We start from the raw sequence: 13,122 nt of genomic DNA on the forward strand, positions 1-13,122 counted from the left end.
TAGGCCACAGGAGACTGATAAGCAGAGGATTTTGCAAGACCTGCAATTGCAATGAAGAGAATTCAACCACATGTAAAATGGTTGCCTGTGTATTCTGTTCTTGCCTGACGTTCTGTTTTAAGTCCCATCTCCATGCCAAAGCAAGCATCTTACACTGTCTGCAAGACATTCCTTCATCTGGGCCAGCCAACTATGGAGACATGGACATGGAGACAACTTTGGCTCAAAAGCCTGCTCAGCTAAGAAACTATCTCACTCTAGGCTTACCTCTTAGGGTCACTGCACCAGGATTTTTTCAGTACAGAAAAAAGGCGTTTGAGAGGGGAACATATTGCATACAATACAATACAATACAATACAATACAATACGTATTGCATACAAAATTATGCAAGGGGTAGAGGGATATTCTTATCCCTCTCACACAACGCCAGAACCAGGGGACATTCACTAAAATTGAGGGTCAGGAGAGTTAGAAAAGAAATATATTTCTTTACCCAGCATGTAATTAGTCTGTGGAACTCCTTGCCACAGAATGTGGTGATGGCATCTGGCCAAGATGCCTTTAAAGGGGGATTGGGCAGATTTCTGGAGGAAAAGTTCATGGCAGATTATAAGCCATGGTGGGTATGTGCAACCTCCTGATTTCGGGCTACCTTAGAATCCCAGGTGCAAGGGAGTGGCAACAGGATGCGGGTGTCTTGTGTGTTCCCTGAGGCATCTGGTAGGCCACTCTGAGATACAAGAAGTTGGACTAGATGGGCCCTTGGCAAAGTGCATTAATTAATTCTAGCTGTAATGGAAACACATTCCAGAAATGGTAATTTTTGAGTGCAGGGAAGAATAGTTAAAGAAGTGCAGTCTGAGAGCATCTGGTGGGCCACTGTGAGATACAGGGAGCTGGACTAGATGGGCCTATGATCTGTTCGAGTGGGGTTGTTCTTATGGAAAAGGGAATCTGGTTTTGCAAAAGTTACAAACAGCTTCCCACCCCTCAAGGTGGGATGCAACAAGATGCTACAAAACTAGGACATCCTGATAGATATTATTAACCAAAGAGCTATACGGAGCTTAGCAAGTTCCTGCACAGATCTCTAGAATGTCAGTTGGCGTCCTTATTTATTTCACCCCAGGAAGGTTTAGTGATACACACAGAGAAACAGCAAAAGAGGCAGTAAGCATACAGCTGTCAAGAAGGAGAAAGACAACACAGCTGATATGGAAGAAATTATGTAGTATAAAAAGCAATGCAGGCAAAGGGGAGACCAGCAATAGAAACAAGCCAGGACAGCTGAGTCTGGCACTGCTGCGACATCTGCACTGCTGGGTTTACAGGACAGATGCGGCTGAAGAGGGAATTCATAGCCCAGATCTAGCTCTAGCTCCAGAGGATTTGGAAAGCAAAACAAAGCTTGCAGTTCAGATGCGAGGCAGGAGGAAAGAACCTTCAGGATACCTGTGGTAAGTGCTCAGGTGGGTGAGAAGGACCACATGGGAAGAAAAGGAAGGAGGTCTTTGCTTCCTCCTTTTCCACTACAAAAACTAGTCCAAGCACAAGTCAAAGAAGATCCCCAAGGGAAAAGTGGGGACTTGATAAAGTGGATTTTGGACCTCAGCCATTACCTCCAAAACACAAATACAGAGGTGAACTTGGGACTTCAGGAAAAAGGAACACCCACCAGCAAAGAATGACAGGGGCAGCTGGGAATTGCTTCTTGGAACAGCCTGTTCCAAGGCCTCCAGAACAGAAGGGGTCTGGACACCATGATGCACAAGGGAGACCGACGTAATCAGTGGACAAGGCGAGAAGGAGCATTTTTGGCCAAGGGGCCTCCAATGGTAAATAGAATTCCCTTTGGCAGTCATGACACAAATATTCCTGAGAAGAATTTGTTTGGCCCAGAAAGGTAGAGGAGAAAGTGCTTTCATGAGGACTAGTACAAGCAGCCAGAAAGGAGATAAAAGGCAGCCAGAGACTGGGCAAAGGTGGAGAAGGGTACTAACAGGACGTTCTGCTAACTGGCAGGTAGTGCTGTCCTCTAATTAAGTAAAGGCATATAATTCTATTGGAGGTGGTAGGAGACGGCAGAAAGGAGTAAGGGGGTTAGTGGCAAAACACTATCTCTGCCACATGGCACCAGGTGACTTGCTAGGGACATAGGATTCACCACAGTATTTATTCTTCCCCCAGTGTTGAATTCTAGTGCACTCCTAGTGCCCTCCCATCTCACTGAAACTACTTCACAATCAGAACTGAAAACTGAATCCAGTAGTTCTGCGAACCTTGCAAACAAGGGACTGAGGAAGATATTTTACATCCACAGTCCTCCATTATGAGCCCCACCTTATTTTTCCTGCTAAAGGGCCAACGCTTTCCCTTGTTCTTGCCCAGCAGACGGGGATCAAGTCGACCATCAAGAGTGCCACGGGGGTTGCCCAGACTGCTGTCTGATGAGGTGCGGTTGATGGGCTGGCTGAAGTCTTCAAAATCTATGTCTACTGGTTTCTCAAAGCCTGACTTGTACAGCTCAATCAGCACCTGTGAGTCCTATTCAGAGAGAAAAAGCATCATTCTCAGTGGGCTTTAGGGAGACATTACTGCATTATGCTCCATGTCTATGATCAGGCCGGTCCAACCATGAGGTCAGCTGAAGCAGATGTCTCAAGGTAGCAGAACTGCAGAGGACACCCACCTCCATTTACCTCCGCTGCTGTTGTTACCTCCTATTCCCTGGATTGGAAACGTAAGAGGGAGACAGAACAGGAAAGGAAGCCCAATGCTCTACCCCACCACTCTCCTCTTCTTCCACTCTACCCCCATCTTCATTTTCCAATCCAGGAAATGGGAGAAACAGAGGCTGGCACATAACCAGTAAAGGGGGGACAATATGGCATGCTGGCATGCTGCCCAAGGCAGTGAGATATTGGGCCAGCCCTGCCGATAGTGTTAAGAAGCTGCAGACAATCCATGGAAAAAGATATGGGGCAAGCTTCATTTTGTACTGTGGTGCAGTACATGTTCAGCTTTGCCTGGCCAGCTGGGCTCTGGCCGCTGCTCCAAGCCTGGAGCTTGCAAGGCAGGCAAGGGGGAATCTACCCCCGTGCTCAAGAGCAACAAACAAGCAAGCAAGCAAACAAACAAAGGGCAAAAAATCACTGAGGTCGTGCAAGAGCACGACAGAGGTCCATCCTTACTCCTGGAAGGCAGGACTGGAACTGGGGATGCCCCCCCAAACGTGGGAGGAGTATCCATTCATCGAGGTTCCAATCCTGCCTCCCAGGAGGAGGGGCATCCCAGCAGTAGGAATGCCAGCCCTTCTTTCCCAGAGAAGCAGGCCTCACTGGGAAAGTCAACCTCTTATGTTGCTGTTGTCAACCTCTTATGTTGGTTTTGCTGAAAACAAAACCAAAAACAAAACACCCACCAAAACCAGACACTCCCATCAGTAAAACCTCCAACAGGATGGAGTTGGAGGAAAAGTAACTGATGGTTACAGCACCATCAGTTTCTATATGCTTTGAGGGGTTTTCATAGATTGAGAGGTTTCTAGGCAGTTCAGCCCATTCCCACTATTTTGGCACACCACCCATTTTTCAGCCCCTTCTACAGAGCAGACACGATGACTCATCTGGCAGGCAGGCACCCACATTTTTCTCATCCACCAAGTCTGCTGCTGCCTTCATGCCCTCCAGGCATTTGCCAATGATAGGCACAACCTGCTGCTCTGTCTCTGAGAAGATGCTGTAGCCTTCCTTGAGCCGCTGCGTCCGCCGCTCATCCATCTCCTGTAGCTTCTAGGGGTGGGGGACAGACAAAAGAAGTATACAGGAATAATTTGGATTTGAGCATTAAGAACGCTTGCAAGCCCTGCAAGCATGAGCCCCTCAGCACCACTTTTCTAGTTCATCACACATCACTTAAAAAATGAAGGCCTGCCTGGTTGTCATTCCTATTTTTCTCTTAACGGACGCAGCATATGTCACTAATAAAACTGGTGCCATGTCTAAAGAAGTATTACAACCTGAAAAAAGCCCCAAACCACCATCCTATTGTAGTTGCTTCCTTTGATAGCCCTTGCCTTGAGTGAAGTTTCAATAATATACTAATTCAAAACGTATCTATTAAAATGCCCATTCTTGGGATGGCCTGGTAATAGCTTCCTTTAGCAGAGATAGGTGGGCTACAGTATAATACAGTTCAGGCAAGGCTGCTTTTCCCAATGAGATTTGATTTTCAAGGAAAGAATTTTCTGCTGGCTAGGAGTCCAATATAAAACACCATCTTGAGACCTACAGTTCCAAAATACTGCTGCTTTAGAAATATTATGGGGAAAAGATATCTTGTAGAATTCTTAGTATTGCAACTTGTAACAGATCAATCAACAGATCAATCAATGAAAGTCTCAAGTTGATAATTGTTAAGGGCAGATTTTACACGAGTGAGCACATTTCTAGCCTGCTCTTCTATCCTCAAAAGGGCCACCAAGGCAGCTAACCTCATAATTTAAAAAAACACCAACCAACAAATTTAATAAATAAGAAAACATTAAGAGAGAGTGGCAGCTTTGAATGCTTTCAAAATGGCACAGACAGAGTTTTTGGTATTATGCAAAGATAGCCAACAGATCTGTTGAAGAGCAGCTCATTAACTGGTTGAAGGCCCGAGTAATATTAAAAGGGGGAAAAACCTGGAAGAAAAGGCAACCCACAGGAAATGGCACCTGTAACTCAGGACAAGCAAAAGGCAACCTTCTGTTACCATTCACCTCCTTAGTACTAAAGTAAAGGGGTGACCCACCTGTTCCCCCCCCCAAACCTTCTTCTGTGCAATTCTGTCATGGGAGCCTGGCGAGAGAGAAAAAACACCACATTGCTTCTTCACTAGGCATTTTTCTTCAAATTGCTGGATGCTTTCCCACAAACCAATGACTAACAAGGTTGCAGGAGGCCAAAGTGAACTTATTGCTGAAAATATGTTATGGTCACCAATGAACATTCCTGTCAAGTTTTGTTCTGCTGGAAGGAGGCTGAGCAAACGGCCAAAGGCATCAAGAGAGAAAGAGAGCGAGACAGAATATAATGAACATTCTGACATTGGCAGCAAGGCTACCCTATGCCAGGAAAAGAGCTTTCCCAGTCCCCTCCTTATTGAGTTCCATGAGGCCAGTACTGCTGCAGTTTGTAGGTAACTGGGGCAACCCCATCTTTTCTGTTAGCTTTTTTATAACCCTCAAGGTTACTGATTTCATTCTTCCTGCTCTTTTCTTGCATTCTGTCTTTTAGATTTTAAGTGTTAAAATTGTACAGTGTAGGGTTCATTTTAAAATTTCACAACAGTTATTGTTTGTTTTGAGAGGGGTAGAAAAGCAGCAAGAAAATAAAATTCAAAAGAACAGCAGCACAGAAACTTACACTGAAGATCTGCGGCATCTCCAGAAAGTAGAACTGGTTCTGACTGCGGTTGAACTTCTGCAAATAGGAAGCGTATTCATTCTTGCTCTCTTCAGCCATATGACTACGCAGATTTGCCTGCTGCTTTGCCTGCAGAAGGTTGGAAAGGTTGTGTTAGTAGAAAGACCACATTACAGTCAATTCTGCAGTTGTCTCAGTTCTTGGAAGGAACAAAGACTGGAAAAAACCAGTACAGGAGTGACCAGGGAGACCATACTCAGTCATGAAGCTCATCTGTTCAAAGTGCTGAGTCTGTGTCTGGTATGTTCCACTTCAGGTGGGGGCTCACATGACCAAATGCTCCTCCATACAAAAATTCCCAGCATACAGACAACTAGATGTCAAAGGGAAGAGTTACAGTTTAATCTTCTCCCCAACACAGAAAACTAGTATGTTCTACAGTTTTGTATAAAGAAGCATTCAGTCACATGCATGCCCCCCATTTGCTGTCCTGGTACAGGTTTACCCCTCAATAAGTATTACAGGAGCACAGGAAACACCCTCACACTGGTCCATCTAGGTTGGTACTGACTACATATTAGACCAGAAGAAGATGCTCAAGGTTTTAGGCCACTGTCTTTTCCCCAGTCCTATCTGGCAATAGCAGGTGTGGTAAAAATCCCTGATTTCCTCCTATTTCTCCACCCTCCGAAGATTCTTCTGCCACCTTCTTCTCTGCCACCTAAAAATACTGTCAAAAATAAAACAAAAAAAACCATTCAACTGGGTGGAACTATCTCACCATAAAACCTAGGTTTTATAAGGTAACACACAGGGATGCTTGTGGGTGTTGTCTTGTCCACCACTGAAAAACGAATGATGCTTTGAGGAAACATGACCTAACCACCTGCCTGGCCAGATCATGGGTGCACAGACACCCCTGGAACAGTATTAGTAAACCAGAACAATGACAGTGTTCAGTTAACTGCCAGTATGGTTTCCCAAGGAAACATCTCTGCTTTTTACAGTAACTTGGGGAAAGATTTCCTTAGAAAAGTTACACAAGCAAAACAAAGGGAAGATCACCAAGGCTCAGTTACTGGATCAATTCAGGGTATCAATCATTGCTTTCATTACAGAAGAACCCTTGAGCTCCCCCAAGATGCAGTGCATAGTCCCAACCAAACTCTAACCTTCTCCACATCTGCCTTGGTAGCATTGATGTCCTGGTCCAGTTTCTCAGCCGTCAGCATGGCTTTCTCCGCCTCCCTGCAGTCCCGCTCAAACTTGCGCTTGCTCTGTGAAGAGAGGCCAAGTGAGCAGGGCCCACATCAACACACCTACAAAAGGTGCACACAGGATCACATTCTTTTACTCTAGATGTGTATGTGCTCTTGTAGACTTCCTTATGCAGGCATCACCCACGTTGCTATAATGAAATTTCTTGGTTAGCAACATAGGCAAAAATTACAACTTCACACATAAATATTTGTCCTGTTAGTCATTCAGGGCTTCCAAATAAAGGGGGGGGAGGAGAGTTAAAAATGTAGATTGCTATTTCTAAAGTGGTTTCAAAACAAGACACTGTACAGTCAATAACATTTAAAACAGGGCCTGCCTACATGCTTACAACCTGTGATAGAAGCAAACATTTATCAAAATTGTGGCAGCAAATGCTTTTATGAACCTCTTTGTGTGCACATAGGACACACTTTGAAAAGGAGCCAAAATTGTCTTCCTCATTTGTTGTGGGAACAAGTCAGAAAAGATTCTTCTCAACTATTCACTTTTTATGGTGGATTTGGTATAATTTTATCCTGCCTTGACGGAGAAGAACAGATGATCTTTCTTATTTGCATAGGCAAGAGACAGAGGACCACTGCAGTTTGCTGCTAGAAGGCGGCCCTACTCTATCATCCTGAAGACTGCCCTATTCCATCATATCAACATTTTTGTCCATGTCCTGGGATTTACACATGGATCAAGTTAAACCCCAACCTGCTGCTCCATCTTTGCATTTACATCCCCAAAAGCAAGATCAGGTTCTATTTGTTACTCTGGGATATCTTCCCTGTGCGTATATCATGTTAAACAAGACCTGGTTAGAAAATTTGGAGAGATGGTGAATCTTGAACTGGATTTTACTGTAGCAGAAAACCTACAAACAGAGGCTGCCATTTGGTAATGTGTTTAAAAAGTAAAACAGCAGCATGTTTGTGCCCTGTAGAATGAAGGTGAAATGCAACAGAAGCACTGCATGACCAAAATACAGAAGCCAGGCTTACACGTGAGTATGCATGTGAATGCAAGCAAGTATATTTCACGCACACAAAGTTTGAGCACACATGTTTGTATCTATGCAGGAAGTGTGTACATATTTTATGGATCTTTTTGCTGTTTTTGAGCAAGCACTCTATATTAAAGTGCACCCACCTCTCAGGATTCTTAAATGTTTAAGGATAGGCGGTGATCCTTGTGATCTTTCTAAAGCTCATTTGTAAATAATCCTGTTTGCAATCCTCCCTTAAACGTGTCATGTGAGAAGAGCAAGATGATAGACAACAGACCTAGAGATGGGGGTGAATTTGTCTCTGAAGAGCTTGTGTCTCTACTCTTAATGAGACATCCTCACAGCAATGTGTGGCAGAGCTAGGATTCACTTTAATTAACAAAATTTCAGAGGCTGTCAGAGAGTTTCAAAGGTCACCGAGGAGAGTTTGTGGCTGATGACCAAAAGCCAGGGGTTTCTCCTTTCACTTCACATGTGCTCTATCTGGACTTTGCCGTCTTCTCCCCTTCCCACTACCCAAGTCCAATTTTTTTGAAAGAACCAATTGAGAAAATACTCTCTAAACAAGCAGCTCACTTCAGTCTCCTCAAGATATTTCTATTCTCCAAATGTTTGGAGAACTCCAAGGGGGAACAGCAACTTCCACAGCTGTGCTTTTGCCCTGAATGTTAACCTAATCAAGGAGGAAGCCAAAACTACTACTCTGAAGCATTATAATCCTCACCCTCCATTCACAGAATGCCAAATTAGGGTGAACATCAAGAACAAAGAACTCACATTTTCAAGCTGCTTGAAGGAATTCTCTAGCTGCTGCTGAGCCCTTCGGCCCTCTTGCAAGTGCTAAGGACAGAAGAAGGGGTTAAAAGAAAAAAAAAAAGCCTTATCAGAAGTGTCTTCATTACAATTCAGGTCACCAGAACTACTAAGTAGTAACACAAAAAAGCAAAAGTCTCCTGCAGCTCCAGGTGTCAATATTAAAAAGTGTTTCCAGCTCCCACATGTCACCTAGTTTCCTTTACATCAAAGGCCTGAATATTGAGGCCTGAATACAGCTACCTAGTTCAGTGGTTCTCATATATTTAGCACCGGGACCCACTTTTTGGAATGAGAATCTGTCAGGACCCACTGGAAGTGATGCCATGACCGGAAGTGACATCATCAAGCAGGAAAATTTTTGGCAATCCTATGCTGCAATCCTACCCACACATACCCAGGAGTAAGTCCCATTTACTATCATGGTTAAAAGCATCTTCACTGTAGCCTGTTAAAAGTACAGGCCTGTAACATTTCCCCAAATGCAGTCATATACCACGGTAGCATAAAGTCTAATATATTAAAAATAAAATATTGAAATGAAAGGGGACCCACCTGAAATTGGTTCGCGACCCACCTAGTGCTAACCCCTGCTAATTGGGTAAGAGGCACTTTTTCAAGTGGGTGCTCCTTTTTTTAGCAGGGGGAGAGTAACTGGCCCACCTCACCCCAGCACTGTCTGTTCTTAGTGGCTGCCTGCTGGTATTCATTTTGCATCTTTTTAGATTGTGAGCCCTTTTGGGACAGGGAGCCATTTAGTTATTTGATTTTTCTCTGTAAACCGCTTTGTGAACTTTTAGTTGAAAAGCGGTATATAAATACTGTTAATAATAGTGGGCCGCGACCCACAGTTGAGAAACACTGACCTAGTTGTTTTAGATTATTTTTGGACACTATCCTTCAGCTCCACAAGTGCATACCTAACAGGTTACAGAACCAAATGTCTAGCCTCTGAAAAACAGGTGTCATTAAGGAGAAGTCTCTATTTTCAATCTGAAGTACAGTAGCTCAAGTTTATCTAATACTACTGTAGTTCCCACACTTCATGCCTCCTTCCAAATCAAGTATTCTGGTCCCACTGAGCTGGAAAAAAACAATGTACATCACTTTGAAAATTTTTTAAAAGCAATATTTAAATATTAGAATTTATCCTCCTTTTACAAAACACAAAAGCTACTCAACAGCTGAGAATTTTTCCATTTCTAAATGTCACATTAAAATATTCATTTTTTCTCCCCTGGTCCCATTTAAACATTCACTTACAAGCACAGTCTTACACATGTTTACTCAGAACTAAGTCTCACTGTGTTAAATGGGGCTGACTCTCAGGTAAGTGTGCATAATGTTGCCGCATGAGATACCTAAAACTTTAGTGACTCATAGGACAACCTAAGCAACAATAATGAGTGAAACAAAAGTGGAGAAATAACTTTAAGAACCACAAGCAGCTCCAGAAGTCTGTTAGAGGAAAGCCCCCCAAATTTTGTGAGTTGTTCCTGGATCACAAATTTTGTGAGTTGCTCCTTTATATCACTCCAGCAGTGAACACATCAGATTGAGAAACTATAATTCCAACCACTGGAATTGGCACATATTATCTCAGTTTGAACACAATGTAGGACAATGGACATTGCCATACTAGTGCTCCACATGAACATGCTCAATGCTGAATCAGGCCTATTGTACCTCTAGCTCTGTATTGTCCTCCTAACTGGTAGTTGGCTCTTCAGGGTTCCTAGGCAGGGGGTTGTTTCCAGCCCTACCTGAAGATGCCAGGGATTGAACTTGGGAGAAGCAAAGCAGGTGTTCTACCATTCAGCTATACTGTCTCTACTATCAAATCAGTCTGAGGACAAAATGATAGAGTTAGAACTCTATGATATGATAGAGATAGACAAAATATGATAGACAAAATGATAGAAATAGACAAAATAAAATAGAGTTCCTGAAGTTTTAAAAAAAGGTAAATTCAGTTATTACGGTCTCATATCAGGGCTGCAGCAAGAGGGTGGATGTTGGGTTTTATTTTTAAACTCTTTCCCCTCAACAAACACATACACACACAGTTTCCCAATTCATAACAAATTCTGTACACACCAGAGCTATTTGCCCTGTGAGGAATAACTTACAGGTCAGAAACAAGAAACAGCTGCTGCTGCTGCCAGGACGGATACATCTTTTGTACTGATGTGAGCCACATAAAATATTTTTCAAGGGAATATTTACTTCTTTGCAGCTCACTGGCAAGCTTCTAAAAAAACTGGGTTTCAGCCCCCAAGCCAGTATGCTCAAGGTGAGAGCTCAGGTGGAATGTTCCTCACAGAGGGGGGACACCTAAGAGGATATCCTAAAAACCAAGGGCAACAGGATCAGAACCTCTTTTGGAATTCAAATTGAGCTTGAGCTTAACTACCTCAATGGGTGCCTTATCTCCACATATTGCTAACTGACAAAGATAGGGGGTACTTCACCGATTTTCTCTCCTGCTTGAGTTCCTGCGAGTACTTGGCAAGCTCCACACAGATTCGTGTCAGAAGGTTCTCTGCTACTACTTCACGCTGGCCTGCAAAGTCATTCAACTCCTTCACCACTTGAAGAAAGGCCTGGTATTGGCAAAACCTGCAAGGAAGAGGAAAAGAAGTTGTACTGACCAGCCCGGGCTTGCAATGAAGCACATGCCACCCGCTCTGTCTTCTCAGAATTAGTTATTTACTTCTTTTAGGCTATCAAAATGCATTCCTTTTCACAGACTGTCTCCTCCTGATAAATTCCAGATCAATACATCATTATCTATAACTGATAATCATATAGCTTTCACCTGTTAGTCTTATGGTATTCAGTGGGGCTTTGCATAATTTGTGACGTGTTTTAAATTTGTTTTAATTGTTTTAAATTGTGTTTGTTTTTATTTATGCTTATGACACCAGTACTGCTTTCCTATCTGCAAAATGGGAATAATGATGCCCTTCTTTGTAGAGTGGAGAAATAAATGATGTGGGCATCCAGAGACAGTGTGTAACACAGCAGGGAGTTAAGAACAGATATGAATGGAGGCACCATGACACAATGAGAAGACTCATTAGCCTCTGGCCTCTGTGGAAATACTGTTCTTTCAAACAATTATATAGATAGGAAAAGAACTACTTGAGGACACTCCTTAGTCTAGGGCAGGGGTCTCCAAACTTTTTGGCCAGAGGGCCGCATCAAATGTCTGGCACAGTTTTGAGGGCCAAAAAAAAATTTAAATATAAAATTTATATAAATAAATTAGAGATGGAACTTAGATGTGTGAATAAATGGATGAAGGGGCTCATTCATTCAATCTCTCTGGCCCTCAGAACACCCTCCAGATGCAACCAGAGCATAGTTCCAGTCATGTTTGGCAAAGTGGACCAGGAGCTTTCAGGGGCAAGAGGCTGGCTGCGGGCCAGAGGCTGTGGATAGAGGCTCGCCGTGGGCCGCATCCGGCCCCCGGGCCAGGGTTTAGAGACCCCTGGTCTAAGGCCAAGTGAACCCAAAAAGCTGATGAGAAACATCAGGAAGAAGTTGGCAACAAAGCAAAGCAGCAACAAATACTGACACCCCTCCTTTAAAAAAAAAAAAAGTCTGGGTTTCTAGAGTAATGGATGTGACCACTGTGTTTAAGATTTTGTACAGGCAGGAGAGCACATTACGGAGAATTGTTTATACAGAACTAGCCCACATTTGTTATAGTTTTAGAATGAAACTGCAAGACAATGCCAGACGATGCACTGTTTATATGAGCTAAAGATGACTAAGATTTGATATGCAGTTTTAGGTTTTTATGGAAGGCTTTGTATCATTCTGTTTTGTAGGATGGGAACTATTTACTCTGGCCATTTCCATTTCATAATTTTTCCCCTTCTAGCAAGTCAACTAAACAAATAATTGCAACATCCAATTAGTGTGGATGAGACAAATCCTTGACTGGAGGTGAATAGGTATAGCAAGGTCCATGGAAAATGCACCCCTAAAAAGGGACAATTAGTCTCTGTAGTAAGCTAGCCTCTTCTACAATTTGTTGATCATCTATTCCAGAAGTGTCCAAACCCCGGCCTGAGAGCCATTTGCAGCCCTTAGGGGCCTCCCAATTCAGCCTGCGGGGAGCCCTTGTCTCCAATGAGCCTCTGGCCTTCTGGAGACTTGCTGGGCCCAGTGCTGGCCCAACAGAACTACTCCCAGTGTGAGGGCAACTGTTCGACCTTACATGAGCTGTAGGATGAGGGCTCTGTCCACTGCTTGCTGTTTCATACAGTGGGAGCGAAGGAAAGGCTTTGTGCAAGGCCTTTTATAGGCCTTGAGCTATTGCAAGACCTTCATTCATTCATAAATGTTCCATCTCTAATATATTCATTTATGTAATTTTATTCAAGTTTGAAATGTAAATTAATTCTTTTTTTTCCTGGCCCCCCTACATAGTGTCAGAGAGATGATGTGGCCCTGATGCAAAAAAGCTTGGACACCCCAGATCTATTCTGATGTCTGGACACTGTTGAAGTCATAGCATCATCCCAGAGGTGGTTAAAGAGATGAGCTCCAGAATTCTTTGCAATGTCATGGAAGGATATCATTCTTTGGTCACATGTGCTGTTTCATGAATACAGGCGCC

At 43.4% G+C, this 13,122-nt stretch overlaps 1 protein-coding gene across 3 annotated transcripts in view; it reads right to left on the bottom strand.

The window, feature by feature from the left end:
- The window catches only part of TRIP10 (thyroid hormone receptor interactor 10), an 80,373-nt gene that overhangs the window by 13,527 nt on the left and 53,724 nt on the right, over window positions 1–13,122 (bottom strand). For all 3 annotated transcript variants that reach the window (XM_066614351.1, XM_066614352.1, XM_066614353.1), the window contains 6 exons: window positions 10,964–11,111; window positions 8,457–8,519; window positions 6,583–6,687; window positions 5,411–5,539; window positions 3,647–3,793; window positions 2,343–2,546 (listed from right to left, as the gene is read on the bottom strand). In XM_066614351.1, coding sequence (XP_066470448.1) covers window positions 2,343–2,546; window positions 3,647–3,793; window positions 5,411–5,539; window positions 6,583–6,687; window positions 8,457–8,519; window positions 10,964–11,111 — 796 coding nt within the window. The remainder of the gene's footprint in view (window positions 1–2,342; window positions 2,547–3,646; window positions 3,794–5,410; window positions 5,540–6,582; window positions 6,688–8,456; window positions 8,520–10,963; window positions 11,112–13,122) is intronic.

Source organism: Tiliqua scincoides, chromosome 2, assembly GCF_035046505.1.
Source record: "Tiliqua scincoides isolate rTilSci1 chromosome 2, rTilSci1.hap2, whole genome shotgun sequence".
NCBI lineage: Eukaryota > Metazoa > Chordata > Lepidosauria > Squamata > Scincidae > Tiliqua > Tiliqua scincoides.